General features: G+C 40.6%; 1 protein-coding gene across 2 annotated transcripts in view; it reads left to right on the top strand.

Moving 5' to 3' along the window:
- LOC122811674 (zinc finger CCCH domain-containing protein 10-like) overlaps nt 1-26,390 on the top strand; it is a 3,783,075-nt gene that overhangs the window by 2,633,539 nt on the left and 1,123,146 nt on the right. For both annotated transcript variants that reach the window (XM_044083671.1, XM_044083670.1), the window contains one exon: nt 9,127-9,174. In XM_044083671.1, the coding sequence (XP_043939606.1) occupies nt 9,127-9,174 (48 nt within the window). The remainder of the gene's footprint in view (nt 1-9,126; nt 9,175-26,390) is intronic.

The raw sequence follows: 26,390 nt of genomic DNA, 5'->3' as shown, positions 1-26,390 counted from the left end.
GTCCTTACTATTGGGTAGTCCGCTGTCCAGTCGGCCCGAATACCAGAGTATATGGCTGACGTCGGTCAGGGCGCATTAGACTGACGTCAGTACGTCAGGGTACTAATGCGCATGACCGACGTCATATCCCCAGTCTTTTTTGCCGCATGGTCCGATGCAGAAGCAGTTTTGCGAGTGCAGGTTGGCGTTCTGAAATATTTCCGAAACCGGAGTTTCAGACCGAATCAGAGTTGGCTAAGTACCCCGTTGGGGAACTTTTTGGTTTTTTCTTGCCTCAGTATTTAACCGGATGTCAGAAAAAGTGAATAACTGTATTTCTTGTGGGAAACAGATACCTCATAGGGATTACCATACCTTGTGTATACCTTGTTTAGGGCCTGAGCACGACGTTGTTGGTTGCCGCTCTTGTGCTAGGTTTAACAAACGCACTATTAAGAGGAGGTTAGACTGTGCCAGGTTAGTGTTTGGGAAGCGTTGCAATTATAAAATGCCGTCGGATGCTCCGCGCCGCTTCGTCAAGAAGCGCAAGGACAAAACAGCGAAGCCTAGGGTTGATGAACCGCAGTCCCGGACGGCGGGTCTTTCGAAGGCTCAGTGGAGCCAGAGGTTTTGCCAGGAGTTTCTATGGAGTCTCAGGCAGAAACTTTACTGTTACAGGATGTGCCTTCTCAGGAGGTAGGCCAGGCTGAGGGGCTTCGCAGGTAACTGTTCTTCCCTCTCTTCCCAAGGTAGTTAGAGCCTCTCCTTCTGTTGCCAAAACTTCTTTGAGAGGTAGGCCAAGTTCAGCTTCAGTGGGGGCTTCTCCTAGCATTTCGGTTCTGTACCTAAGAAACATATGCTTAAAATGGCAGAAGATTTGATTACTATGATTAGAGGTTCTATGCCCTCCTGATAAGAGGCCCAGGGTGGAACCAGAGTTTGATAGTTTTGAACAGTGTTCAGAGGCTTCTGAGTCTTCTGTGGAAGATTTGCAGGAGTATCCTCCTTATTCTGATTCTGATGTGGATGATTCCACTCCTACAGCTTCTCCTCCTGAGGATTTCTCATTTTCAGAGACTCTGCATTCCATGAGGGAGCACTTTAAATGGGAAGGCCAGGATTACTCTGATTCCAGGAAAAGGCTTAGGGAATTCTTGTTTTTACCCCAGCATAGGCCCTTAGCTATACCTCCTGTGTTGAATGTGGTGGAAGATGTTTTTGCAGAGGCTTCCCTGAACCCTGACTCTTTGCCTCCTGCTCCTGTTAAACCCGATAGGTACTATAGGGTGCCTGAAGCTCATAAGTATTTGTTTAAGAGTCCTAGGGCGGACCCAGAAACTGTTTCTCAGGGGCCTAAAGGTGTTAAGGCCTCTGTGGTTAAAAATCCTGTTCCCACTGATAAAGAGGCAAGGGCTTTGGATAGGTGGGGAAAGAAAGTGTATACTTCTTCCACTCTAGCCATGAGAGCGTTGAATTGTCAGTTTCACATGCTAAAATATCAAAATTATCTCCTTTCACAATTGAAATCTAAGGTGGATGCTTTGGCGGAAGGTATTGAGTGTAAAGAGTTGCTGGATTTGGTTCATGTGTCTGAACAAGTGGGTAAGCATTCTTTGCAATGTGGTTTTGATGCTGTACAGGCCTCCTCGAGGGTGGCTGCCACTAGTTCTGTTCTTCGCAGGCATGCCTGGTTGAGGGATCAGAATTTAGCTGAGCATGTTAAGACAAGGATTTTGGATGCTCCTTTACAGTCTGATGTGTTGTTTGGTTCGCCTGTGGAAGCAGTTTTAAAGAAAATGGAGGACAAAGCTAAGTCTATGCAAACTGTTAAAGATTTTTTGCAGGTGCAGCCACCGAAGTTTAGTAGAAATTGGCCTGCTAAGGGGTGGACATATCCTGCTTATGATTCCCAGTCTAGGGGTAGGTCTAGACGTGGTAGGGGCAGAGCTCAAGGTTCTTTAGGCCTAGAACAGGAGTTCACCTGCTCAGACTTCTGGTGAGGGCAGGGGTCAGTCCTTTCGTAAACAGACCCAATGACCTGCCTTTTCAGCTGCCAGTAGATTCTCGTCTGGTAGCTCCTTTGGGAGGAAGACTGTCTCTTTTCAAAGGAAATTGGGATTTAATTACTCAAGACAGATGGGTGTTGGATATCATTCACCACGGTTACAGGTTTTATTTCCATACAATGCCTCCTTTCAAAGGCATGCCAGACGTTCCTCCTCCACAAAGAAAAGAGGCTCACAAGCAAATTTCTCAGTTACTCCAGATGGGGCCATTCAGCCAGTTCCTGTATCAGAAAGGGGCCTAGGATTTTATTCTCGCCTGTTCCTAGTACCAAAGAAGGGGAACACGTGGAGACCAATTTTGGATTTATCTCTCCTCAACACTTATCTGGACATTCCCAAGTTCAAGATGTTGACGTTACAACAGCTTTTACCTCTGCTGGGCAAAGATCACTGGATGGTAACTTTAGATCTCAAGGAAGCTTACCTTCATGTGCCTATAAGGCTAAGTTGCAGGAAGTATCTGCGGTTTCGAGCTGGAAATTCTCATTATCAGTTCTCTGCATTGCCCTTTGGCTTATCTACTGCCCAGAGTATTCACAAAGGTTCTGGCTCCAGTGATAGCTTACTTCAGGCTACAAGGAATTCAAATCTATCCTTACTTGGACGACTGCCTGATTCTGGCTCAAGAAAAGGAAGACCTTCTACAGCATCTGGAATATGTTATAGCAGTGCTAAGATGCCTAGGGTATTCTGTGAACGAAATAAAGTCCAGTCTAGTACCCTCTCAAGACATGTGCTTTCTGGGTGTGAGACTGAATACAGCAGCCCAGATGGCCTTTTTAACCCCGGACAAACAAAAGAGTCTATCACTTTACTTCCATCAACTATCTCATCAGTCCGTGCTGACTGCAAGGACAGTCCTTCAAGCATTAGGGTTCATGGCATCTTGTATTCTGGTGCTTCCCAATGCCAAACTGCATATGAGGAAGCTACAATGGTATCTCAAAATGTATGGACACAGCCCTGCCAGGATTTGTACACAGTCATTCAAATAATACCTTCCCTTCAAAAGAATTTTTGTGGTGGGCTCAGGAATGTCACCTAAACAAGGGACTCTCTGTGACCCGGCCAGAGGCGAGTCAGATTTTAACGACAGATGCCTCGGACATTGCTTGGGGAGCTCATCTAAATGGAAAGTGGATACAAGACAAGTGGCCTGCCAGACTACAGCATCTACATATCAACATGAAGGAGATGTTAGCAGTCCAGTTTGCATTAATGGCTTTCAAGGAGTTACTTCTTCCAGGGCAGGTGTTGATTCTAACAGACAACACAACTGTCATGTGGTACATCAACAAGCAAGGGGAACACATTCTTATCCTCTATGCAGGCAAGCAATGATTTTATGGGAGACTGCGCTAAGCTTGCAACTAACTCTTCAGGCAAGGTTTCTGCCGAGCACAGAACTCCTTAGCAGATGTGTTAAGCAGACAAATCATGGATCCCCACAGTGGAAACTGGATCTTCATGTATTTCAGAAATTGACAGTGTCATGGGGAACTCCAGACATAGATCTGTTCGCTTCTCCACTAAACCACCAGCTGCCAAAGTATTGCACAAAGGGGTTTCATCACACAGCTTGGAAAGTGGATGCTCTGTCTTTCAGTTGGAAAAACCTTCATGTGTATGCCTTTCCACCTCTGCCTCTTCTTCCAAAGGTACTATTAAAGGTCAGACAAGACAGGCCAAGGATGATTTTGATAGCTCCAGATTGGCCTCGGCAACACTGGTACCCACTACTACGGAGTCTGGTAAAGAAGCCTCCATGGCCTTTACCTCTGATTCCTCATCTGTTATCTCAGAAGGACGGTCATCTGCTCAATGTCAAGCTTCACTCTCTTCATCTAACAGCCTGGCATATTCTGTGTTGAAACACAGCAGGTCTCAACTTCCTCAACAAGTTTTAAATGTGATTATGGAAGCTAGAAGACCTAGTACAAGGAAAGTGTACGCAGAAAAATGGAAGAGATTTTTATTTTGGAGTACAGCAAAGAATTTGGAGATTTCTGAGCCTAATTTGAGTGTGGCTCTTCAATATCTTACTGAGTTATTGGACAAAGGTTTGTCCTTCTCTTCCATTAAGTTTCATGCTGCAGCAATTTCAGCTCACTATGATTGTGACCCACCATTGTTTTCGCATCCTTTGTTCAAGCAGTTTCTTAGAGGGGCAAAGAATATAAGACCCTCACGTAGAGCTCCTACTCCTGCTTGGGATCTCAATTTTGTGTTGGAAAAACTTACTCTACAACCTTTTGAGCCTGCGGCTACTGCTGAATTGAAATACTTGTCATGGAAGACTGCTTTTCTGTTGGCTATTACTTCTGCAAGAAGGGTGTCTGAGTTGCAGGCCCTTATGGCAGTAGAGCCCTTTTGATTTTCCATAAGGATAGGGTATCATTACGTACTAATCCTTCCTTTATGCCTAAGGTGGTTTCTAGTGTGGCTTTAAACCAAACTATTCATTTGCCTACTTTTTATGCAGACCCCCAAAATAAAGGGGAAAAGATTTTGCACACTTTAGATGTACACAGGCAATTGCGTTATTATTTAAGCAGGACTAAGGATTTTAGGCAGTCTCAGCAGTTGTTTGTTTCTTTTGCTTTGAGTTCGCAGGGCAAGCCTGTGTCAAAACAAACTATTTCTAGGTGGATTGGCTTTTGCATTGCATTTTGTTATTCCCATCATGGCAAGGAGATTCCAGCTGGGATTAGGCCTCATTCCACTAGGGCTACTGCCACTTCAACAGCATTTCTAAGGGGTGGCAACTAAGGATATTTTGGAGGCAGCTACTTGGAGTTCAGTGCATACTTTCTCTAAGCATTATCACCTTCCTATCTACTCTAAGTCTAGGGCTGGTTTTGCCACAGCTGTTTTGCAGGGCATGTTGTCAGCTCCTACTTCTTTATGATTTGCCAGCCTCCCTTACCTCTGCTTTGGGATTCTACCCAATAGTAAGGACTGCAGCAATGTGGAACGAAGAACATAGTACAGTTTTGTACCTACCATAAATGTAGATGTTCGAGGATCCACATTGCTGCAGTCCAATTTGCCCTCCCTCCTTCCCTCTGTGTTTAGGGGTGGTTGTGTAGGTGAGGTTATATGTTGATATTTTTGTATATATTGTACATAATTTTGGTGCAGGTATTTTGGCCTTGTCTTTTTAGGGTCTTCTGACATCTGGGGCAAGAAAAGACTGAGGATATGACGTCGGTCATGCGCATTAGTACCCTGACGTACTGACGTCAGTCTAATGCGCCCTGACCGACGTCAGCCATATGCTCTGGTATTCGGGCCGACTGGACAGCGGACTACCCAATAGTAAGGACTGCAGCAATGTGGATCCTCGAACATCTACATTTATGGTAGGTACAAAACTGTACTTTTCTCCTGTCTGCAAGAATAAGAAAATTGTTTTTTGGTGTCTGTCTGGCACCATCAGTGCCTCAGCCACTGGCGGGTGACTTTGCTTTGGCCCATACTGGTTCTTTGGACCATCCATCTTTTATTCCACTAATGGGAAGCTTTGGGAAGTACTAAAGACTGGGAGATTAGCATTATTCCCTGCAGCTGCAAAATTGCCCTTACCTGGTAGGAGAGAGAGATTCTTTTTTGGGCTCTGAGGAAGGAACAAATGATGGTTTACAGCTTAACCGGATAAGATGCCCCATTCCCAGGTTAGTGCTGATGTTAGGGGTTGGTTCCTTTCTAGGGAATTTCCCAAAATGACAAGCAGACACTTGAAAGTAGTGTTTCTGTTTCATTATCTGTGAACATTGACTTGCAAGGATTTGCTAATGTTTAACGTTCTATTTTTAATGTTTACTACTTGTTCCTCACTAATTTACAGAAAAAGATTTTCCTTGTAGTTTGATAATGAATTTCAGTTATATGTGCGGGGGGGGGGGTAATTCTCCACAAGCTGAAGATTCTGATTGTGAGGAAAGTGTTTCCCCAGAAGACATCTTTTTCTGAAACTATTAGTAAAATATATTTGTTTTCAGTGGAACAAAATGAAATCCCTGCATCTCAAAAAGTATTATAGTTTGTTACAACTGGAGTTTTCTCAGGCTGCAGCTGTTTGTCCTCCTATTGTCTTCCTTATAAGATGTTTTCTTTACAACCTGCAGTATGCCTGACCATCAGTTACCAGCACCCAGGAAGTGTGACAGGTTATACAAGGTATTTCAGATGCACAGATTTGAGTTTTGTAATCTGAAATAAGATTCTGCGATGATATCTTTATTTAAATCTACTACTAGACATATTATGAATGCCAACATCATTCCCTCTGATAAGAATGTGAAAGGTTTTGACAGATTTGTTAAATAAAGTTTATTCTTCTGCAGCTTTAACTTTAGAAGCTTGAGCTTCCAAGCTCAGTGCAGTTATTTGATTCGTGTATGAGTTGTACTTTTTAGGTACTAGCTGAAAATGAACTACATACATATTTATTTTTCATGTGAATCACCCGGTCTACTTAGCTTTTTCAGAGTCTTGTTAAAGTGAAAGTAGTCTTTCTTGTGCACCACAATATGTGGTGCATAAACTGCCGATCCACTGTTTATTCCATTGGCTATATTTTTCAGCGTTTCAGCATTTGAAAAACAATATACAAATAAAAATTGTCATTTTCCATATGCTGTTGCCACTGAGTGCAAACTATGAACTTTAATCTCCGCTGCATTAGCTTAGGGAAAGCATCAGGTCATCCATAGACTTTAAGGGTCACAGCTTTGGGCATGCAAGATGACACATCCATTAAAGTCTGTGGGTACACCTAACACTGTTGTTAGGATGATGTTAGCTTAGGATGGGTCTACCTGAGAGTATCGAAAGCTGACATAGTTGAAGACGGATTCGAGACAACATCCACAAAAACCCACTTCTTCAACAGACCAGATGAACAAAATCTTCCAGTGCAAGTGACCTGTAGGCCGTGAAGGTGAACGTTGCCCTTTCCCAAACAGTAGTGTGATCTCGGAGTTGGTATATTTATTTGAGTGGCTAAGTGAGTTTGAGTGTTCCGGTGTTGGTTTTGTGTGTGTTTGGGTGACTTAGTACTTAGGTGAACTCCAAAGCTGAGGATGAATAAACTATAAAACTTTAATACATTAAAATCAAAAACAATAAAAACGGTCACAGTAAGTTGGTAAGCGCTTTCACAGTCATAAGACTGCTTCTTCAGACCTGATAATGTGTTACATCTACACATATTTAAACATAAAATAACCAATCACCAACACCTGTCAATTAATTAATCAAAAATCTGAGAGCATTCTCTAATACATAGTAAAATCACTTTATTTTAATATAGTTAAAGGGCAAGTACTTATGGTTATGAGGCTGCATAATGATGAGATGTTGGAGAGAGCCATATCAGATTTAAAGATGGATATTTTTTTTTTACAGAGGGGGTGCGCTGAGAGTGAGTTGGATGAATGTATTAGAAAATTAAGATCAGTTAGGAGCACTATTGGCAGACCATATTTTTTGATAACCCTAGACAAGATAAGATGATGGACACAAGGAGAAACAAAATCAGAAGGGTAATGTTAGGATGACACTAACATATAGTAGTAATTCAGGAAATATATGTAACATTATTAAAAAGAATTGGACCATACTTTGTGCAGATGATACGTTGAGTAAAGGTCTTCAGGAAGCACCACAGTTTAGTCTCAGGAATGGTTTATCCATGAAGAGGCAACTCTGTTGTAGGAATATGAGACATTGTTATATACCCCCTTCACAACGTCAAGGGACATACCCCTGCAAGCACTGTAAATTTGTAAATATATTCACAGTGGGAATGGGTTTGTACACCCTACAATGAGTTTTTCTATAGAGACCACACTCTTTGCAGATTGTGCAACTAAGGGCTTCATTTATTTTGCCTTTTGCACAAAGTGTTTTATGTAGGGAAGGTGAACAGGTCCCTTAGAGAAATGGTTTTAGAACATGTTAATGATGTGAAACGTAATAGGGTGAAGAGTGCTGTAACTTTACATGCATCTGAGTTTGGCCAGGGACATGATTTTAAATTTTTAGTTCTTGAGGTCTTAGCAGTAAACAAGAGAGGTGGTGATTTTAAAACCTCACTGAGAAGACAGAGAGCAAGAGTGGATTGTATGCTTTAGTTCAGATAGGCCCCCTGGTATGAATGAGCATGTTTCTCTGAAACCTATACTAAGGGCTCGCCCACTCTTGTATTGATTTATTGCATATATGTGCTCATTCTTGTCTTTTTCTATTTTTATGCAAAAATTTGTGTAGGTGTGTTTTAAGATATGGATTTTCATAGTCTATAATTAAGGTTTTATAATTAGTGATTTGATTATGTGTTAGAGAATGCTCAGAGATTTTAGATTCATTAATTAACAAGTGTTGGTTATTGGTTATTTTGTGTTTAAATAGGTGTAGATGTAACCCATTATCAGGTCTGAAGAAGCAGTCTTATGACTGTGAAAGTACTTACGAACTACCAACTTACCGTGCCTGTTTTATTGTTTCTGGTTTTAATGTTTTAAAAGTTTTATAGTTTATTCACCCTCAGCCTTGGAGTTTGCCTAAGTTGCTCTTTCAGACATTGTATTTCTTCTGCCAGTTCTTTATTTCAGTTGACTTAGTACTTTACCCTAGGAAGGATTTTGTTCATCTGATCTGTTTCGTGGATGTCGTCTAAAAAAAAAAAAAGCTTAAGAAGCTTTTAAATATCCTGCAGAAATATAACAGCAGGGAAAATGTTTGTGACACTTGCAAAGCTAGTATGAGCATCTGCAAAACAGTTTAAGCTTGCTGAGTTTATTATCCTTTGTGCTGTAATTTGTGCTGCAAAGAGTTATGTTGCAGAATAACATAGTATTGTATAATTGTAGTTGTTGAGCAGTGATCTGTTTACTTTTCCCAGGGACATTGAATTGTCAGTGTATTTAAAGTTAAAAAAATATTTTTAACAGTAAGCCTTCCATTAAACAACAATCACACTAGTAAAAATGAATAATGGTTTACATTGTAAATGTTGTACACAAATGATGCAAGTCTTTTTATTCCATATAATGCTATTTTTTCTTTTCTTTTGCAGACTTTGAGGGAACAAAAAGCAGGGACTGGAGGAAAAGGAAATAATGATGTAAGTCAGTTTCATATAGTGGCATATAGGAAAGAAGCCATTGTGGAGACTGAATAACCTAAACAATTTTTACTGTGGAAATGACTTTTGCAACAGCATAGAAATGGTCTTTATTTCAGCAGCATCAGTAACCCATCCATTTTTCCCAATAACTGAAGATTCCTCTAGACAGGAGAATAATGTCTGTCCCATGCTGCTAGTTTTGAGGTGTCCATTGTAATATGGCCCATGTAAAAGCAGTTGTTGCCCACACATCATAATTACTTATTATCTCTTTTTTAAGTACTGTTAGCTTGTTGACAATGCTTTCACTTCATGAGGAACTTTGTGGATCATTTTGGCAAAAGTTCAGTTAAGCATTTAAAACAGACTTGTTTTTGTAACTTGCATACATGCACTGAGCCACTTGTTTCTTTACTATGAACGTTGGGCAGTATACTACTGATTAAGCATGCTAAAGATTTTGACAGAGATGTGCAAATTCAGAAAGATTTGGTTTTATCTATTTATTTTATTTTAATTTGGTAATGGGGTAAGAGGACTGGTCTAGGAACCCTTGTCAGCCATGACAGTGTTACTGGTAAATTTCTGCATAGTCTGCTCAAGTTTGTGCTTCAGTGCTTTTATGTTCTGCTTATCTTTTACCTGCTTAAATTTGCATTCTGTGTCTCCCCTATCTCACACTAACACATTAAGCTAACTTTTCTGAAAGAACTCCAATACTGAATTTAACTGGATGCCTCTCTAGCTAGCCTGCTTGTTCTACCCAACCGTCCCACCCTTTCTCTTTTGTTTTATAAGGCTGTCTCTCTGACCTCCACTCATTATGATGATCTGATTTCCAAAGTCCCTCCCCTCTTTCATTGCTGTTGTCTGTTGTGTAAGTTGTTTATGTACTCTTCCCACCCATTGTTTTACATAGATTCATGATACTGAGTGCCCATCCAGTAAACCAGTATTGCTCTTGAGTAAATAAACCTCATTTGCCAGTGCTTATTTTCCATGAGCTCAGCAAAGCTTGGAGTCTTCAACTGCATTCCAGCAGTGTTTTACTTGTATTCAGTGCCACCCAGGTAACGTTAATTGCCTGTGATTGCTAAATCACACTTCAGTTACTTTGAGTGATTGCTACTGCTTCCTGCTTTTGTGTGCGAATTTCACTTTTTTTTTTGTAAAAAATGCTCTTCATCCTACTGTTACTACTACGACTGTCTTGAAATTGGTTTCAGCAAGAGATTTCCAGCTAGATGTGGTAGCATTACACTTGTAGATTTCCAGTTAGATGTGGTAGCATTGCACTTGTGGATCTCTCTTACTGTGTCTTTGCATTAGGAGGACAAGGGTTATGGATCTTGTGGCAGGAGGTGTTTGCTTGAGTTGGGCAATACACAACATAACTCATAGTGTAGTCATTTTATTGGCCAGAGGGCTTATTAGTTAATTTTCTGTTTTGTTTTCTTTACTGCTATAAATTTTGCATGTTTGCATGGGGTAGCAGTGCCCTGTACAATAACAAACACATAGAAAGCAAATTTTTCATGTAGAACAGTCCATAAAACTGTTACGTGTAAAGCGGCAATATATCGCAAATACCTTATGTGCTGGCAAGCTTGGAGTAGCTAGTTGGGAGTCATATGGCAATACCTACAGATTTAGTAGAATTCAGTGCTATGTAAACATTTAAAGTTAAAAGAATTTAGTACTGTTTAGCATAATCTGCTCCACTAAAGCACCTTTAATAGCCTAACCCCACTACACCACCCCCTTGCAGCTCGCAAATCAAGGGACTGGGACAGTATGATTATGCAGCTTCCTAACTTTTCAGTAGCCAGGTTGGTGGCTGTGAACATCTTGAGACAGTGTAGCAGTTGTCTCATGTTAACTGACAACCACTTAATCCTTAAAGCAGCAGACACAGTATTTTAGAAGTGTACTTAGACAATGACACTGGAGGCTAAATTCTCACAAGTGCACATCAGGTTGTCGAAAACACACACACACACAACACTTGCCTCAAGTAACACACAACATGTATGCAGACTAATGTATGATGAGGCACTTAAAAGCAATCTCCCTAAAAAACAAAGATTGCTTAGACCACCCATTGTCAAAGCTATGCCTCAACAAGCCCAAAGATCCTCAGAAAAAACAACACCTAACACCACACATACTATCACTGTCAGTGCTGCCCTAAACACTAAGCCCATAAGACAAGCAAACACACCTCCCAGGGCTCTTGTCATAGGGGACTCCATTGTAAGATATTCTGATGCCCCTATAACCAGGCTGAACAAGGAAAAGACAACTGTTAGTTGCTTATCTGGAGCCGGAATCTGCCAAATCACACATGCACTCAAGTCATTATGACAAAGATACCAATATACATTCCATCATAGTTTATTAAGGAATAAATGACCTGAGCTCTACCTCCCTAGACTATATGAAGATACATTATGGAGCTTTTAGACTGTGTGTCTCAATTTGGTGTGAGCCTAACATTGACCATCAATGCTGAGGATGATGTGACAATATGAGCAAAGAATAATTGATTTCAACAACTGGCTGTCTTTCTGGTGCCATTCTAAGGGGCTCCAGTATTGGTTGGCTTGGGAAGATATGGTTAACAGACTATGTTGCTTTGCCAAGTATGGTCTGCACCTCTCCCCTCTAGGCTTTCGAATACTGGCTAAAACTGTATCCACCCCATAGTGCCTTTTTTAGGCAATGCCAAATTGACAAACCTACCAACATAAAATCTACTCATCCGAAACTGAAGGTGTTACTGCTCTATGCCAGGAGCCTTAATAAAAGCTAAACTCCCTACAAGCCCTGCTCACACTCCAGTATATAGACATCCGTGCAGAGTGTACCCCAGCAGTGCAAGGTTTCAGTGCCTTCCACACTTTGACCAGTAGCTGCACAGATAAGGGCTAAAGAAGGTGGTGGAAAATGTACATTAGTAACAAACAAACCTTTAGGGTGGTCAAACAGGATGACATGGAATTTTTTCACGTGCAGATCACCATAGACAAAATCCTTTACCATATCATAGCCAGCTATAGGTCACCCTCCATGTCCCAAGAAGCTCACAGTGCATATGTGGACCTACTGGAGACACTTGTCATCCAATCTAACACTTTAATTATCCCTGTATAGACTGGAAAACATACACTGCCGTAAATCTACAGGCACAGAGATTTCTGGAGTTAATATAGAAACACCCTTGACCAAATAGTGAATATGCCCACTAGAGGCTCCAACGTAGTGGTCTTCATGCTTGCAAATGTGGGAGGACATTGCCCCCCCCCCCCAAAAAAAAAACAAGTCTCATCCACCCTCGTAAGGTCTAAACATAAAGCAGTCCCCTTAAAAATCAGCTCTGTAATCCTATTAAAACCAGTAACAAGAACTACTCCAAAGCAAATTACCTTTTATTAAGTGATGGTTTGTCAAAATTCAGTACTTCCAAACCAGAGAACACAGCAGCCTATGTTGAAGTGCTCTCAGAAACTCTGTGCAACCATGTCAATGACTGCATAGAGGCTGCTGTACCTATCAAAAATAAGCCAGGACTAGCCCCAGAATCAAAACACCCCAGTGACATCCCAAATTAAACAGGATATGCAACAAAAAGAAAAAGAAAATATGGCAAAAATCAGGTAGGGTAATTCCTATAAAGACAAAAACTCTCTCATCATAGTAAGTAGACCGCTAAGAGGGCTAGTAAGGTCAAGCAAAGCCAACTATGAGGTTAAGATAGCCTCCCAGGTGAAAGATAACCGTAAGGCCTTCTATAACTGTCAGAAACCAAAGGCAGCATACAGCAATATGCTGAACTGGTGGTTAATGGTGCCACATTTCACCGAGCCTGGAAATATAGTGAGCCTGTTATGAGACAAATTAATTTCCAGATTTACTCCCAACCAATCCCCTCAAAAATACCATCAAGCATAACCCTTCAACTATAAGTAAGGAGCATGTATGGGTTGCATCCACTAAAGCCAAGAACATGGCTGCAGTGGGCCCTGATAACATCCCAGGATGCCTCCTGAATAGTCTAAAATATGACTTATCAGGACCCCTGGAGTCATTATTTAACTGTAGTCTTAAAACAGCCTTTGTGCCACATGAATGAAAGACTGTGACAGTCACTCCCTTTCATAAAGGAGGACCTTCAACAGATTCCGAAAGCTACAGACCCATTCATCTGAGTAGTCTAATTTGGAAAGGCATGGAAGTTATCAGCATGAACATAGGATCCCTCCAGACACTGGATCTATCCCAGTTTGTCTTTGTCAGAGGAAGATCATGCTTACTGAATCTGATGGACTTCTTTGAAAAGGTCATTAAGACAATGAGTGAGGGGGGAAAACAGTGCATACTACTTACCTAGATCTTGCCAACGCTTTTGATACAATACCCCACTCAGGTATTGTCAACAAACTTTCAAAACTAGGTATAAACCAATTTATAACACACTGGATTGCTAGCTGGTTCACTGATCAGACTCAGGAGGTTAGAATCAGTGAGGCCACCTCTACAAAGAGTCTGGTTAACAGTGGAGCGCCCCCCCCCCCTCTCCGAGCTCTTTGCTGGGCCCACTCTTCTTTGGCTTCTACTTCTTGGAAGTCAAAGCCAGTGTCAGACTGTTGGCTAACCAAGTTTGCAGATGATTGCAAACTGGGAGCAGTCATTGAATCCCCCAAAGATGAGGACACCCTGCAGGAAGGTCTAATACAAACACTTGGTGCCAAAGCCATGGCTTAAAACTCAGTACTAAGAAATGCATTATAGTACCTTTAGGGAAGTCTATCACCCTGGGTAAATACTTCATCAATAAAACACCCTTAACATTGATTCAGTAGTCAAGGGGATCTGAGAGCTGATGTAGATAGTAACCTAGCCTTCAACCAACATTTGTCCAAGATAGTAAGAAAATCTTTCTGCGTTGCTCAACTTATAAGCAAAAACATGGCATCTAGGTCCGGAGAGGTCGTTATGCCACTGTACTCATACTCAGCCTTCATTAAACTCATCATAGAGACAAATCCCCCTTCAGTACTTACGTAACCAGATACATGCAGCAACTGGAATGGTCACAAAGGTTCCTGACAAAAAGAATACTGGGAGTAACCACAGTGTCCTACATTAACTGAAAGCCTTGTCTCTTCATATCGTACAGACTTCTGAGAGGTGATTTTTGCCTGGCATATAAGGCATCCCTGGACCCTGTTTTGATGAACCGGTTGCACATCAGTAGAACAAACAGCATCAGAACCTCAAGATTAAAACCCCCAAATTTTGCTTGTGTCATAAATAGGACGTGCTGGAGAGACTGCGATTATGCTCAGAGAATTTCCATTCTCTTTAACAGGTTCTCCATCCATGTGAAGCAGAATTCTTCCCTTTCCCTGTTTAAAAGCAACTTGGACCATTGAATGAGTTATCTGAAGTTAAGCCCTCATCTGCCTCTTATGTCTCTAGGCATTCAGTAAATCACCACCTATGTGAGTCAAATTTGTTGATCATTTGGGTTGCATGGCTAGGCTTTTAAGAGCCCTAGTGGTCATTAGCCTAGTGTATACCTATGAACCCTGGCTCCAGAAGAGCTGTATTACTACATTGCAGCAGAAACAGCAACCAATCAATATATTTACAGAGGCAAATAAATGCAGAAGAGTGACAGAATGTGCACATTGTCAGTATTATTTACAGTATTTGCAGACTTGACATCAGAGAGATGTAAAACACGCTTTTGTTTAATACTGCTTGTGTCGCCCCACCACTGGACCAGTAATCAAGGAGCCTCAATCCTCACCACTAGCACCAGTGGGGGACATACATTGGGAAGATTACAAGTACACACAGTATTTCCAGATGCATCTTTCTGCAACAAATGCAGTTTCCCTTAAGAGCACACAGAGACCACAGTCAGTCCAGGGCTGGTTTCTCCAGATCCCCAATAAGACTCCCCACTGGCACAGCTAGAGAGTTGAGATCTCATCTGAGTGGCCAAGACCTCCAGCAACCCTCTCTGACCAACCAGTGTTTCATGTCCCTGCCCAATTAGCTGACACGCGCGCGCACACACACACACACACACACACACACACACACACACACACACTCTCTCTCTCTCTCTTTGAAGCTTGGTTTGTATACATACATACAGCTGGGAAAGGCTCACACAGGTTTACTAGCTATGCCCCTTTTGCCCAGACTATAAGGTAGTTACCACTGCCACCAGGCACCTCTTTAGCAGCTACATTAAGGCCCTTAACAAACGGTGTCTGATCTTACTGTGTAATGTTACTATCCATAAAAATGGTAGTTTGACCAAGAGCAAGGCTGTTAGGAGTGGCCCACAGTGTCACCAAATAAATATGCAAGTACTCTCGGGACTTAAATATCTCTAGGCAGATCAGCCACAATGAAAGGTTTAAATATCTTTAATAATAAAAGAGCAAAAGATAGACAGTATATATTTGCAGTGACAGAGTTCAAAATCACAGGAAATATTTAAAACAACATTGCAGGACAGTCTCAAATAAATAAAAATATCTAAGCTAGACTTTGCTATTTTCCTGACTATATCTAAGAGAATTACTATAACCTAGAAACTTAATTAAAGCAGCAAGGCAGATGTGTGGTGAATGTTTTTTCTGGTCAGGTCCCAGAAAGAATACAAAATACCCTGTCTCTCAGAGAGTTCTTAAATTAATATCTCAAACATTACTGCTGGGATAGCTTACAGAATGACATATTTTTGTCACCTGACTCTATCCCAGGTATAACCCCCACTGCTGAAAGCTACCAGTATTTAGCATCTGCCTGTGAAAATACATACACAAGGACTTTTCCTCAGATCTTGGTACGTGCTGGAAGTCAAAAAACAATAAAACACTTCCAAGACAATACAGTAAGTTCCCTATTTCTAGACATTGTGTCTGTTACGGTACTGAAACTGAAAGATGACATCTTTTTATGGCCTGGCAATAAAGTAATTTAATGTCAGCTATTTTTCTGAAGTTAACCTTCTGTATTCCAGGTTCTACTGCTAACATATGTATATCTAAACAGTTACAACAGTGCGGGTGCATTTCTGTTCTATTCCAACAGGGTACACTGTGGATGCATTTCAGACAGCACTTTGTAAAATACCTCTTTAGCACACGTCTATACAAACCATCTTTTATGACATACAGCTCTAATACATTTGTAACACAAACATCTCATCAGAATCATGTTGATATTCCCAAATGACACACAACCATTTACAAAATTCCAGACAGCTGTGCTGGCAGTATCTCCCTTGTCACACTTCTATACAAGTCATGTTGCTATTCATAAATTACATATAATTTGCAAAATTCCAGATAGCTGGGCTGAAAGCATCCCCCTTTGTCACACTGCTTACCACTTTTAAAGTCTAGTGTTGTGATTTAGCATTGATAGCACTTGGTATGAAGCTGTGAAACACCTTATTCAGATTTTAAGGCTGGAAAAAGATCAAATGAGGTGCAAACAGCAGTTCTGCTGTGGCAGCCGTTCAGTGTGTGAAAGCAGTAAACATGCTACAGCTTCCAAAGCTGGAACACATTTAGTGCTCCCAACACTTTTTTTATGGTACATGAGAAGGAAAGCTCTAATGCACTACAAGGAATTATGATCAGGTCTGGTTGCTCATAATCCAGCCTGTTACATGTGCTTGACATGGCTGTCATATAGAAATAAAGGGTTATTAAGGGTGGGGGGGGGAGACAAAAAAAAAACAAATGTGAAGCAAATGACAAGATAATGTTTGGGGACTTTCACCACTGGGTCACCAGAGGGGAGCAGCTGTGATTTAATAGAACTTTTCCCCCCACCTCAACCTAGTCTGTCACTAAACAAGCCTTCTTTTCCCATCACCACCAGAACAAAGGGGATGTCTGGGACTATTTGTAAAGGAGTGGTAGAAAATCACTTGGGACACTTGAGCTGTAAAAATCTTATGACAAGGATACAAGCTCCTCTTCATATAAAGGCCAGCTTTTTCAGGCATCCCAAAGAACCCAGAAGAAAGATGTAATCACACCCATACTTTTGGACCTTTTTGATACAAGCGGCTCAATAGGGCATACTAGAGCTTGAAGAAAAAGAGGGTTTCACTCCTGTCTATTTCTGGTGCCAAAAAGATGGCCCCTGGAGGCCAGTTATAAACTTATCAGAGATTATCAGACTTTGAAAGTTCCAGAGTTTAGAAAGTGAACCTTACAGACCCTGCTGTCTTTCCTATTCCCCTCAGACCTTCAAGGTTACCTTAGACTTCAAAGCTGCCTGCCTGCAAATATCTGTAGTAGTGTAGTCAGAATAGAAAGGCAGTGCCACAGTTTGAGTAGAAGGTACCCAATACCAGTTTACTTCCTTGTCCTTTTATTTATCTGCTGTAACAAGGATATTTGCAGAGTGTTTGGCTCCAGTCACTGTCCACTACAGTGCCAACGGAATCTGCATTTGCCCCTTCCTCATTGTCTGTCTGATTCAGGCCCCAAGCTGGAAGGATACACAGATAGTTCTGCAGTTTACCCTTTCTAGTTTTCAGAGCCTGAGAGAGACTGTGAACCATCTTGTATTGCAGCCAATGTTTGCTCTACTATTCCAGTTTTTGGCAACACTTCGGTGTACTGCAAACCAGAGGACATTCTTTCCCTCAGAAATGGTGCCATTTATGACCTCTCATTTTACTTTCATAGAGCAGTAAAATCAGACTACTGCCAGGGATTTATTTTGGATGTGGCAGTATATGGCTTCCTCAGTCCTGCAAAGCTCTGTATGAGAAAACTACAGTAGCACCTGAGTAACATAATGAGCCAGCATGCCTAGTACATGCAGAGCAGTATTCCTTTGCTGCCTTATATTAAGAAATAGTTTTTATGGTGGCTACAGTAGGTGAACTTTAATCAAGGGTCCCATTCCAGCTTCGTCCGGAAACTTAGGCAGTCACCATAAACTCCTCAGACTTAGCTTATTAGACCTATTCAGGGAAACCGATAACTTAAGGGATGTGGAACAAGACTTGGAGGAAAAAGCAAATCACTATCAAAGTGAAAATGTGTGTATTTTAGCCATCATAACCTTCAAACAGACGTGGCAGGCAAGTACTCCGAATGCACATCAGCAAATAGAGGGCAGCCAACTTACACTTTTTTGTTGGCTGGCCATGGAGGTATGGTACTTCACCTAGGGGGTCAAGAATGACCCTGAGGGCATCTTATGTTATTTCTTTGGAAACATTGTGGAGAATTAGTAAAGAAGATCAGAAACAGACCTTTAGGAATGGTTGTTAGCAGGGAAGTTTTTCTGGATTTAGTTCAGAGTCTAACAGATGTAGACCTTTTTGCTTCTCCAAAAAAAACAAGCAAACTGCTAAAAATTTTGCACCAGGCTATCAAGCCCTTGGGACCCGAGCAGTATATGTTTTCTCAGTAACCTGGTCAGTGCTGCTTCTCTATGCCTTTCCTCCCATCCCTGTTCTCCTCAGGGTAATACAGAAGAAATAGGGGGACAGGTCAGAATTGATATCCATACCTCCTTTTTTGATGAGGGAGCACTGGTGCTCCCTGAGTCTGTTTTGTTTGTGTGGACCTCTTGACTGAAAAACAAGGGGTCTCTCACACACCTCAACTTGGAGACCCTAAAGCTGACAGCATGAATGATCTAGCTCTAATTCTCTTTAGGCACAGGTTTTTCCAAGAATATGCTTTCCATTTTAGGGGATGCTAGGAAACCAAATGCAAGGAAATCATTCCTAGTTAAATAAAAAATATGCTTCCTTAAGTGCCACAGCGAATCCCTGGAAGCTAACCAGTCTTCAGTGTCCTTTGTCCCCAGACACCTGTCAGACCTTTACAGATCAGGATTGTTTTGTGATTCGGTAGAGGTAAGTGTGTCACAATTTCTGCCTGCTTTCCAAGGGATCCTACTTTATTCTCTGCTACCACTAAACCAAATATTCTCAAAGGGTCTCACACTTGAGAGCCTGCAATAGATTAATTTCTTCACTGTGAGACATTAGTTATGAGTTAGAGAAGTTATGTTTGCCACCATCTGAGCCAACAATCACTGTAACATTCAAATGCTTAACCTGGAATACTTTTTTTAGTGGACAATTGCATCTGCCGGGAGAATATCAGAACTGCAGGGCCTTAATTGCAAGCAACACTTAATTTTCCAAAAGGACAGAATAACTCTTCATATGATTTCTACTCTCATGCCCAAAGTAGTGACAGAAGTCTCACTGAATCAAGCCATTAACCTTCCTTATGTTCTGTCCTACCCCAGAGAACAAGAGGAAAGGATCCTGCAACACAGTAGGTCTGCATAGGTAACTGAGATTGTCTAAAAAGGGCTAGAGCAGAAAGGAAATCTGATCAGTTATTCATAGTCTTTGCAAAACTTGGGGGAGTAAAGCCTATCTCTAATCAGACAGTCTCTAAATGGATGACTCATTGCATCTCCTCCTACTACTCTTCCGTAGCAAGATTATAACAGGGCTATGCGAGAGCCACCACTACAAGACCAACAGCAGTCTCTACTGCCTTCCATAGTGAGAACAGCACCTAGACCATCTTTGTAGGAGCTTCCTGGTCATCTGTCCACACCTTGTGCAGTCATTATAACCTAGACATTACCTTGAGGTTCAGGGCAGGATCTGCAATAGATATTCTGCAGGGACTGCTGCAACTAATAGTTTCTTAGAGCAGCCATCCACTCACTGATCCCTATGCTTTGAGAGTCTTCCTAAGTGTTATCACTACCACAGCAGTGAACAGTGTGGTGAACATAAATTATGTGGGAACTTACCTTAACTGGAGATGTTCAAGTATTTTCATATTGCTCTCCTCTGATCTGATGTTGTCATTTCTGTCAATTCCTCAACCGATGCGTTTTGGATTTGACCTCTGATCCTACTTCAGCCGTTTTCCAGACTTAGGATTCATAGCTCAGGTTCCTCTCTTTAGCCATAATTTTGTGCCAACCCCAGTCATATTTCAGCTTTTGTTTGTCACCCTGTGTGTTTGAACGTGGATTTCATGGCTCAGGCTTGGAGATAGGTGTAAAACCTTTTTTGTTTACCATAGCAGTACTACTTTACTGCTGTTCTTCGGTTTGTTTTTCATATCTCTTCCTCACCTAAGGAGAAAAAAAAGTTGTTGCCTTTCTTGGCCATGTGGTCTTTTGTACTACTCCTGCCAGTGCTTTTTCCTGATATCTTGTATTCCAAATTGTTGGTATGCTACTGTATTTACCCTCTGCTCTGTATGGTTTTCTCTGTACTGTAGTTGGTATTCTTCTTCCTCAAATATTTTGCCATGTTTGTTGTAGTTGTTTTCTTATTTGACATGGTGGATAAACCTTCTAGATTTGAGAAATGTGTCTCATGGCCATAAGATATCCAATTCATATTCTCATGGCAAGTGTATTTACTTTTTAGGGGCTAGTCACTTAGATGAGGATTGTGATAGCTGCACTACCTTTGGACATAAGGCAGTGGTCAAGCATTGGGAAAAACTGGTCTTCAAAAGTCTCATTCTTCCACCTGCTTCATTGTCTGCGTCTGGAGCATTCCTGTCAGGAAAGAAGCCTTTGGACAAGTGCAATGGGCACAAGGAAGATGAGCAGAAAGAAAAGGCTAAAGAATCTAGGAAACAATCCCTTGACTGTTGTCCTTCATTGGCTGCTGATCTGGTAGCTAAGGTGTCTAAGGCTTCAGCTCCATCTGTTCCACTGTGTCCTCCTCCTGCCTCTTCAGGACTCCCTGTCGTAACGAACCAAGACTTTTTCCGGAGATAATAGCTTACAGGCTATATTCCCTGTTCTTACAGGAAACACAAGTCAAGTGAGCTTTTAGAGCCCCCTCCTTGTATTTGTTTTTCAGGTCTGCCAGAGGTAATGTGGGTAGTATGATAAAGAAATTCCTTGGGACCCAGATTCAGTTTGGAGTTCTTCATGCTTTATCTCCCATTGGAGCCATGAACTTTGGGCCATCTTCCATCCCTACTGCTGCTCCTACTGACCTTGACAGGGGTGGCTCCCCTTCCTTTGGCCTCGTCTGGTGCACTTTGTTTGGGTACTGGATCCAGATCCAGAACTCCTGTCTGGGATGCCTCACGTGGACATTCGGGCCCTCAAGTTGACCGCATGGTTTCTCCACTTCTAGTGATGGCTAGGCAGTCCAGGCTTTCTCGCATACTCTCAGAAAGATTCACCTAGGAAGAGCTACAAAAGTAAGTGGAAAAAGTAAATCGAACCAGCAGCCGAGGTGGCTATAAAGTTTTTGTCATGGAAACCCTTCTTTTTGGTGACTCTTACATCAGCTAGAAGAGTATCTGAACTCCAGGGCTTATCTTGTCAGCCTCCATATATAATTCTTTATAAAAGCAGGGTATTTTTTACACACCAGCCCCTCCTTTCTACCTAAGATGGCTTCAGAGGCAGCACTCAATCACTCCATTCATTTACTGGTCTTCTTCCCTAATTTCTCCAATAAAGGAGAATATATGCTTCATTTATTGGATGTACATAGCTGTGATTTTGCATCCACAGGGCAAAGCCTTTCAGGAACTCTGATCCATTATTTGTATCCTTTTCCAAAGCAAAATTGGGCAAGGCTTTGTCAAAAATTGCAGTTAGCTAACTGCATCTCTCTTATTTATCAGATCAAAGACTTGGATTTACCAAAAACCACAAAAGTACTTTCAACAAGATCAGTCTCCACTTCTGTCTTTTTGTCTAAAACATCCTTTGACAATATTTGTGCTGGTACTATGTGGTCAAATGTTCATACATTTATTGTTCACTGCAGACTGGATGTTTTTTTTTTGTTTTTTTTTTCACGAGTGGAGCTGCTTTCGGTTCATTCATACTTGTGAAATATCCTTCCATGAGGATCACTCTGGGATTCAATTACCCGGGGACTTTGTCCCATTGGTTGAACAGACGGAAATGTCAACATCAGATACAAGTTATGTGCTCACCATAACAGTGCACCTGTGTGGTCGCTTTTCTACCTTCCTCAGAGTTTTTTTCCCGGCTCCATGTTTTGGAAGATCTTCATTTAAGACCTTTGGTAAGTGCTTTAGGACATTAGAATGTTGATCTCCCTGCTGCAGCTCCAGAGGAGACTACCTGATTTCCATTTTTTCCTCCTCTCTGTCATTTGTGTGTGTGTGTGTGTGTGTGTGTGTGTGTGTGTGTGTGTGTGTGTGTGTGTGTATATATATATATATATATATGTCCACTTCTAAATCCCGACTCTCAGATAACCGACTTTCAAAATACTGAGATGAAAATCATGCAAGTTCAGAAACCCGAACAGCAGTTTTTGCCAGGGTAAGTAAATACGTGGCCGACTGTAAACGAAACTCACACTGAGTTAAGTAAAACTCACCTAGGTGGGGGGCTGTGCTCCCCACACCCCCCCTAACTAAGTATACCAACTCAGAGATTGCAATAGAGTGGAGAGCAGAGTATGTTGGCCACGTATTTACTTACTTAATTTTAACTATTTCACAACCTCAAAGTAAACCTTGCTAATCATTTCCAATTACAAAGAAAGGAGAAAATTAAATAAACACATATAGTTTATAAGCTGTCTTTTTAGATTAGACTAGAACATAGGCCACTGACCTAGTCTAGTAAAACGAGAGTTAACACCTCTATCTAAACACTCATATACTCCAGGCATCAAAAGTTTCCTTAGGTTAGATGAATTATAATTTTTACCTTTTGATGTTTTTAATGATATATCTACTGCTCCCCTCCCCACTCTGTCACCTGAACTTCTATCACTTTTTACTGACATTAAAAGGTAGTACATATAAAAAATAAATGTTAGGCAAACAATTTACAATGAAGCCATTATACTGACTTTAATATTAAAGTTGCTGCATAAAGCTGACAGTTCCTTGCTGCTTTTTTAGTACTTTATTTAATGTAGTACCTGTTGGATTAATTCTGTTGGTTGTCCGACTGTAATTTTGTCTCCGTCTCCACATTCTAGACGCTCTGCGTGGAGTTAAAGGTCACTTGCCTCTCCTGATCCACTATATCTTGCAGCTGATTGCAGCGAAACTTCACGAGCATCATGTAATATAGCACAAACATTCAAATTAACTCGTAAAAGCTTCGGCAAGTCTTCAGGTAGGAAAACAAGAGACAAATGTTTTGCTTAAAAAAAGGGCTTGAGCTGACTTCAAAGAAATTTTAGATGTCAAGGCAAGTCAGCGGAGCTATGCCATCACCTCCGTTTACCATTAAACCATAAGCAGAGCTTTCCAGTGCATTTAAAAAACATGGAAAAGTACTAGAGATCACCCATATAAGCAGCCGGACAATTAACCAAAACAAATCAATAACAGACACATTACAAATTCATCCCCTTCATGGAGTTAAGGAAGAATACCTCCACCACTTTTACCTCTTACTAATAACAGGACATTACAACCTCATTCTGATTGCAGCAGCAACAAGGCAAAGTTACAGTAGGGAAGAGAAAGGGGAAAGAAAGATCTGTAAATCATAAAAAAAGAGAAAGAGGAAAGAAAGATAAGTAAATCATAAAAAAAAAAAAAAAAAAAAAAAGACCCAACCATGTATCTCAAAAGCATCAACATGTAGAAGTATCTCTATGCTTAGTTAACTAAAGCCCTGTTCATAATTATAAATACACTTGTATATTAAATGAATGTTAATGTATTACCCCACCATTTGCACATAGCAAGACAATCCATTCATAGCACAGCAAAGCATAAATGTTGTCAGTAGACTTTAGAGCATGACAGTAATAGAACCATATAGTTTAGTAGATGATCAACAGTTACTCGAAAACATAAAATTGAATGACAGCTGTAAGAGGTAAAGTAAGACTGTAAGAAGCATAGAAAGAACAGGGGAAAATGAGAAGACAAAGGAGAGAGTGAAAAGGAAAAGAAAGAGAGAAAAAAAATCCCCATTTACCTTGTTAAATTTTCCCAGAAGTAAACTAGGAAGTGAAATGTTAAAGTCAAATAGTTTACATTAAAAAATCTGATTTGTCTGTTAGTTTTTTTATTAGCTGCTCCTTTAACAGTCCATCCATTGTTGTTTGCCTATCTCTTCAGACTTTGTGGAGACCAGTCTATATCTTCTATATCTGATAATGGATTTTTCTTTTGAAAAAAATCCATAGCTTCTTACAGTGAACTGAAGATCTTTTCACCATTAGGCAAATATATTTTTATCTTGGCCAGAAATAAAACTTGTACTTTGTTAAATGTTTAAGGGATTTTATTAAAGGAACACATTCTTTTCTTCTAGAGATGACAGAAGAGGTATAGTCATTATGAAAATGAATGTTCTTTCCATTTATTTGGACAGGAGGATTTGACCAAGCATATTTTAGTACCGAATCCTTGTCTTGTCTTGGGTGGACAGAAATCTAACTAATAGATCTAGAGGTGGAGGAATTGGCAGTTGAAACTGGTTTTGACAAAGACTGGTTGGCTCTTTCAATTCCAAACGAAAGAGATTCAGGCAAATTTAATGGTGTAGGTAACCAGTTAAAATGGTATCATATTACTGCCCTCTTCTTTTTCTGGCACCCCATAAATTCTTATATTATTCCTCGATCTAATCTCTAAATCTTCCACTTTTTCCAGTAGTTTAGCATTCCGTTTCAGTAGAAAATCATTATGATTCTCACACTCTGTCAATCTGCCATCAATGTCATTCACTGCTTCTTCAATGGAGGAAATTTGTTCAGAATGTTTATTACTTCATTAAGTAGGTCTAGTTGTTTACTACTGTCCTGTTTTATATTATCAGTTTTATTTTCCAGTTTGTCCATTTTGATTGAAAGTTCCTGAATATTTGTGATTTTAGATTGTAGTTCCTTCTTCACAACACTTTCCTGATGTGAGTTCTTCGAGTTACACATGTCTGTACCTCTTGTAGAAAAAAATTCTGACAGGAAAAATAAATAAAACTTTGTTCCAATACTAATTTCTGAAAAATAGCAAAGGGCAGGCAATTCTGTATCTCCAAATGTGGATCTGAGTAATTTTATTCTAAAAAAAGAATAGAATTTCCTGTCAGTATAATAAAAAAAAAAAAAAAAAAAATAGGCAGAGCTAAAATTCTGTTAGCTGTTTAGCATATTGGCCATGCCCCCCACAATTAACATACTTGAACTTCAAGAATTATGCCAAATTCTTACAGAGCTGTACTTTATCTAGCTTTTGTTTTAGCTAAGTGGAATGTGTAATTCAGTATTATTAATATATACTGGACAATGATGAAGACAGGCTATAGAATATTGTTAAACACCTTTATTGAATGATCACTTAAGACATAGGCAAATTTACATTTGTAGAAAAGAAAATGAACCATATTAACATGTTTCTAATATAAACATGTCAGATATGTTTTGTTCTTGTATAGCTTTCAACAGTCCAGCATCATATAAAGTGCTCAGTTCCTACCTTCCCTTAAATCAAGATGGGCTAGAATATTTTGATTTGAATCTGTCTAATACTTTAACAGGAATATGTGAGCTATTTATTGTGAACCTACTATTTCAGGTTTGGATCACGATTTAAGTTATTATGGAAATTCAAATTATGTATTACTGAATATGTTAGCATGTAAAGAAAATGCAAATGTTTGTTTATACATTTTGTTCATAACTTTGTTTCTATGATGGCGGTAAAGTGGGACAGATTTGTCTCCCAGAGACTCCCTCATCTGTGGAATAGACTCCCTCTCCGCATCAAGCAGAGTACTTCATTATCCCTCTTTAAGAGGAACCTGGATGATTGGATGAGAAATAGAAAATACACCCTTGGGATTCCACCTGTGTCCCTGCTGGACAAGCGGCATCAGGTGCTGACTTGCGGTAACATGGGCTTATTTATTGGCTAGGCTTATAAGGACCTCAGGGCCAGTAGCGTGGTAACTTCCTATGAAATAGTTTTCCTGCATAATAAATATATGCTTACAAAGAGAAGACTGATACTGAAATGAACCAAGTAATTGTGTGTTAGTAGTTTGTCACTCTACAACTTTCTCAACAATTATTGCAATTGCTGCCCAGAGAAGTCACCGTACCGACCCAACTGTTCCCATAAGGCTTCATGGCACTGCCAAAACACAAAGAAGTGCCAGCTCAGTTGTATTCCTGAGGCATCATGGACCAG

The sequence above is a fragment of the Protopterus annectens genome, chromosome 9.part0 (assembly GCF_019279795.1).
Source record: "Protopterus annectens isolate FY-2018-M chromosome 9.part0, PAN1.0, whole genome shotgun sequence".
Classification (NCBI taxonomy): domain Eukaryota; kingdom Metazoa; phylum Chordata; order Ceratodontiformes; family Protopteridae; genus Protopterus; species Protopterus annectens.
The sequence above is the reverse complement of the archived record's forward strand: the minus strand, read 5'-3'. Positions and strand labels throughout refer to the sequence as shown.